This window comes from Lolium perenne, chromosome 5 (genome assembly GCF_019359855.2).
Source record: "Lolium perenne isolate Kyuss_39 chromosome 5, Kyuss_2.0, whole genome shotgun sequence".
NCBI lineage: Eukaryota > Viridiplantae > Streptophyta > Magnoliopsida > Poales > Poaceae > Lolium > Lolium perenne.
In genome coordinates, this window is record NC_067248.2 from 163,910,258 (window position 1) to 163,915,867 (window position 5,610).

The 5,610-nt window shown below is 43.5% G+C and overlaps 1 protein-coding gene across 1 annotated transcript; it reads left to right on the forward strand.

Moving 5' to 3' along the window:
* The first annotated feature begins 3,578 nt into the window (after positions 1–3,578).
* On the forward strand, positions 3,579–4,669 carry LOC139831318 (uncharacterized). The gene is made up of 2 exons (XM_071820614.1): positions 3,579–4,455; positions 4,563–4,669. The coding sequence occupies exons 1-2, from the start codon at positions 3,579–3,581 to the stop codon at positions 4,607–4,609; spliced, it is 924 nt and encodes a 307-aa protein (XP_071676715.1). The 3' UTR covers positions 4,610–4,669.
* Positions 4,670–5,610: the final 941 nt, after the last annotated feature.

The following is a 5,610-nucleotide window of genomic DNA, read 5'->3' on the forward strand; positions in this document are numbered from 1 at the left end:
GTCTATTGACATCTTGCTTTAAATCTATACTAGATGGATATGCGCACTTCGCCGCGCCGGCTACAATGCAGTCTTACACCCCTTGATAGGCTAGTTTTTTTTTTGGTTGTCATTGTTATCTATGACACATTTTGTCGGGCGCCTATATTGCGTTTTTTTGCACTCCATGGTAGCCATGTGAGTCTACATTGCGCTTTTTCATACATTGCGTTTTCGCACTGTCATTGCCATATATAACACATTTAGCCTTTCCCGGTTACCATACACATGTGTTGGTCGTGTCTTGCCATCTATGACACGTTTAGTCTTTCCCGGTTAATAAACAAAATAGAATTGCGTTGTCTCTTAGTTATTGTTGCTCTGGTACCTAATAAAAAGTGACAATTTTGCAGGGAAATGTTTAACAACTGGAGTACCTCAACAAATAATCAAACATAGTAAGATTGGTCACATATTAAGTACATATTATACAGAGACCAAACAATGCATATTGTGTTAATTCCTTGATAAAGAATTAATTCAGACTTCATCAAGTATCCAGCCAATATATACATCAATCAATGTTGGCAAAATTTCAATTTGGAAGCGCAGCATCTAGAGAAGTGAAGCTTTCCCGTCCTAGAATTACAGGGTGCAGCAACTTGCACAGCTAACCATCTTCTAGTTCCAAGAAGTTACTCTTTTCTTTTTAACCTTAGCATTCTTCTTCGCTGTCCAGCCACTTCTCATCGTAGTTCCATCTTGGATAGTCATGGCTAGCTTTCAGCCTTCATTCAAGCAGTTTGGTCATGTTGCTAAAACAAATTACAAAATAACTGATGATAAATGTGAAAGATAGAATTGGTAGATCAGCACCTAACTGACTGAAAACTTGTAACATCATAAAATATTTGTGTACCCCGCATTCCTACTGGAGCCTGATTTGCTCGGGTAAAAGCTACATCAATTTCGTTGGGGCCTGAGTTGCTTAGGTAAACTGATGATAATTTTAAAAGTCAATATGAAAGTAAAAGCTACATCAGTTTTGTCATCTTTCTCAGGTACCTCAGCCTTGAAACCTCACAATCTCTGACACAAGAAATCCTGGAAAAATAGTTAATAACTTAATATGTAACATCATCAGCTAGCTATTCCTATCTTTTAACATCAAAGTTATCGAATTGATAATGTCAAATGGATCCCAAAAAAGGTTCACCCAAATAAGTTACTAAGCATAGCTGGCTTTTTTCAGCGAAGTACTAAGCAACATTGAGCAGGATTATACTCAGAAAAGAGTTCACTCATTTGGCAAGAGGCAAAAGGGGTCTATAAGAAAGGTGAAAGCCCAAGAAATATTACTTGTATGGATGCACGGTATGATAATAAAGGTGTATTGCCGTGCCCATCTGAATCACGGGGAAGCATAAGTTAACTACAGAACAATCAGGATCACTTAATTCACACGTATGTTCATGTCATGAAAACCAAAATATGTAAATTCATGTACTAAGCCAAGATGGCAGCACAACACTACCTGGTCTACTTGAGTTAGCAACTAAACAATTGAATTTTTGATATATGGTAGACAATGATTATATAATTAGTGGATACATGTATGCACATAGACTGAAATATTACCGCTATTCAGCTTGATTTGTGCACAAGATTGTGCGCTTAAGACAATGCACTTTGGTTATTTGGAACCCGCCTTAAAAGATAGATGTAAGTCCTGATAGCCTTTGACTTAGATCCACTAAAATAAATCTCATGGTGAGGTGACAATTAGAAGCTGACAGTGGGGTGACAGTCCACAGAATCCTTTTCGAGGTCAGCTTGTCTTACATGTAAATGGTGTCAACAGGTGATACGCCTGTAACTATCTCGCGTGCACATATAGGAAACAACACAGATTCATAGATACACAAGATGGCAAACAGAAATTTGAATCCAAATCAAATACCATACCAAACTCTATTGGTGCGTATACCTTCAAGGAAGGTTTCTTGAGTATAGTACTTACCATGCTCTAAAAGTAAGTCTACAAGCAATGAAGCAATTTAGCAAGGAAAAATCTGATGAACAGAACAAATCTCTGAAATTTCTGTCCATCTGGTAAATCAAGCCTAAAACTGATGTTCAACAGCTAAATACTGTTAGTTTGATCTCCACGTACGACCCAACGGTCGTATGACCCTATCTCGCGCCCTGATCGGGGGCGCCCAACCACGTCTGGTTGGTGGGCCCCTGTCGCCAGCGCCACATATAAAAGAGGTGGGGGCCAGGGCACGGATGCCAAGGTTCGTCCGCTGCCGTCCTCCCCACCGATATACAAACCCTAAGCCACCCGATCTGGTGAGGCGCTGTAGCGGCGGGAAGCTCCACCGACATCACCGCCGCCCCTCCGTCGCCGCCATGGCGAGCTCCTCGTCGACCAAGACCGACGGTATGAACCCCACTGTAATCCCCTCTAGTGCTAGTCCCGGTTAGATGCGATTACTCACTAGATGCAACAGCTAGAGGTCCTACTAGAATTCTAACAATGGTATCAGAGCATGTCTAGTTTGTTGATCTAGTTGAGGTAGAAACCATACGGGATAGAATCGAAAACAGAGAGCTTTAGTTTGTAAATCCTAATCCCAGATCGGTTCCATCCCGAGTAGTAGCATCAATTAGATAAGAGAAAGAAAAAAGGGGGCAGAGAGAGAGGGAGGCGGCATCCATGCCGGCCTCCACCTACCGGCTAGCTCCGGGAAGGGCCCTCCGCTCTGCAGAGGCGTCGTGCCAGGGCACCGCGGCCAATCCCCTCGACGGCGGCGCGCCCACCCGCAAGGGGAACGCGCGCACCGGCGAGAGGGTAGGCTACGGCGCCGACCTGCCCCGCCTCCCCGCGCGACCTCGCGCGACGGCCCGTTTCGACGGCCACCGTCGCCGTCCTCGTCTGGTTCGCGCCGCCGCTGTCGGGTGGTGAGTGAGAGAGGCAGAGAGGGAGGAGAGTGAGGGTTAGGGTTTGAGGGGGCGGCTCCCGTCCCGGTTTTGTGCGGCCGATCGCGGCGCGCGGCCGTCCGATCGGATCCGACGGTCAGGAGTCGGCCGGTGCCTCTCCACGGGCCAAAGGGAGAGGAAGGGAGGCCGGGCCGGTTGCTGGGCTCAGCCCATCTAGCGACGCGGGCAGGGCCCATCTGGGCTGTTTTGGCCTGTTTTGTTTCCAGTAATTTTTTTTCTGTTTTAATTTTCTGGAAATAGTTTAGTAATAAGAATAAAAGTGAGATATGGATTATTTTCCAGTGAGTTAAAGTTCGAAAATTAAGTTAAGTTTCCGCTGTGCTAGTTAAGTTGAAGTCATATTTTATTGTTTCCTAATTTAATTGGAACCAACGGGAAAATTGAATTAGGAAATGAGAGTTAATTTTGAGTATGATGATTTTATTTAATGACCAACGTTGTTGATAAAATTGTATTCCGCAAGATTCAGAATTATCATGATTGGTTCTATTTCTTCCCAACGGTGATGTAGAATTAATATTGAGAAGTGCCATGTTTTAATTTGACCAACGTTGAATTAACTCATTTTGATGGAAATTTTTGTTTCAGGAAATCCTATGAGTTTTATCTCGGTTATTGAGCCCCTCAATGGAGGGAACTATGGCTCGTGGCGAGAGAAGGTTGAGATGGGGCTTGCTTTGCTTGACCTCGACTTGGCACTGATAGAGGCTTGTCCCATAGAACCTAAGGACCCCGTGAGGGGCGACAAAGAAAGTGAAGATGACTTCAACAAAAGGGTTCTTGACCATGGACCAAAAAGAATGAAGTACGATCTTGATCGTGCTAAGTGGGACTCGTCCAACAGAAAGTGCTTGATGGTGATCAAGAGCTCCATTTTGGAGGCTATAAGGGGAGCAATCCCACAGTGTGACACCGCCAGTGAGTACCTGAAAAAGGTAGAGAGTCAGTTTACTGGGTCTTCCAAGGCCTATGCTAGCACTCTCCTAAGAAAGCTTGTCACTACCAAGTACACTGGTGGTGGAGTAAGGGATCACATATTGAGGATGAGCCACATGTCTTCCAAGCTCAAGTCTATGGAGATGGAGCTTCCAGAACAGTTCGTCATCCATCTGATCTTTGCCTCACTCCCAAAAGAATTTGAGACTTTTGCTGTGAACTACAATGCACAGCCAGAAAAGTGGGCCATTGAGAAGATGATTGCCATGTGTGTGCAAGAAGAAGAGAGGATCAAGGGGCAATCTGGTGATTCTGTCAATTACCTAAGCCCAACCAAGAAGAGGAACTTTCAGAGTTTTCAGAGTTCCAAGCCACAAGGGAAACCTCAGTGGAATCCTCCTCCGCCTAAGCTGCATGGCAAGGCTCAAGATCACCAGCCGCATGAAGAGGTGGCCAAGGACACTTGCAAGTGGTGCAAGGAAAAGGGCCACTACCAGAAAGACTGTGTGGCATTCCTGAAACATCTGTGCAAGAAAGGTGAGGATTTAATTACATTTGTAGATGAATCCTTATTTTTAAGTTATGCAAAATCTACTTGGTGGATTGACTCAGTGCAAGCTGTTCATGTTGCAAATTCATTACAGGGATTCCGTATGAGACAGACCCTGCAAAGAGGAGAAAGATGCATTAAAGTAGCAAACGGCGTCCAAGCTGAAGTCGAAGCCATTGGAGATCTCCCATTAGTATTAGCTAATCGCTTTGTACTTTTATTAGTAGATGTGCTTTATGTACCCTCTTTGCATCGGAACTTAATAAGTGTATCGCGCTTAGATGATGATTGTTTTGCTTGCCATTTTGGTGATGGTCAATGTAAGATCAAGTTTAATAATGAGATTGTTGGTCTTGCCTTCCGACAAGACAAGCTTTATTTATTGTCACTTTGTGATGAGAATGTGAATGTTTTAAGCGCTGATAATGAGAATGTCTCTACATCCCTGAATGAAAATAATAAGTGGAAGAGAATTGATGAAGTCTCTTCGAAATTATGGCACTGTCGTTTAGGCCATATTTCGAGGGGGAGAATAGAACGCTTAGTAAAAGAATCAATCCTTTCGCCTATGGAATTTTCGAATTTAGAACAATGCATCGATTGCATTAAAGGAAAGTATGTAAAGAACATAAAGAAGGGCGCCAAAAGAAGCACAGGAGTTTTAGAAATAATTCATACGGACATATGCGGTCCGTTTCCTGTGAAATCTGTGGATGGCTATGATTCCTTCATAACATTCACGGATGATTATTCGCGTTATGTTTATATTTATCCAATTAAAGAGCGTTCAGAAGCATTGGATAAATTCAAGATATTTAAGGCTGAAGTAGAAAATCAGCATAGCATAAAGATTAAAATAGTAAGGTCTGACCGTGGTGGGGAGTACTACGGTCGGCACACCCCATATGGCCAAGTTCCTGGACCTTTTGCAAGGTTCCTACAGGAACATGGCATAGTTGCCCAGTATTCTACACCGGGCGAGCCTCAGCAGAATGGAGTAGCTGAAAGACGAAACCGTACCCTGATGGATATGGTGAGAAGCATGTTAAGTTACTCCACTTTACCGGTTAGTTTGTGGATGGAGGCATTAAAAACCGCTATTCACATACTTAATCGAGTTCCTAGTAAGTCGGTGTCTAAAA

Bases quoted from the DNA above. Each gene is read 5' to 3' on its own strand.
- LOC139831318 (XM_071820614.1), top strand. From the start codon at position 3,579: ATGAGTTTTATCTCGGTTATTGAGCCCCTCAATGGAGGGAACTATGGC. The intron at 4,456-4,562 runs GTGAGGATTTAA...AATTCATTACAG, and splicing joins GAAACATCTGTGCAAGAAAG to GGATTCCGTATGAGACAGAC.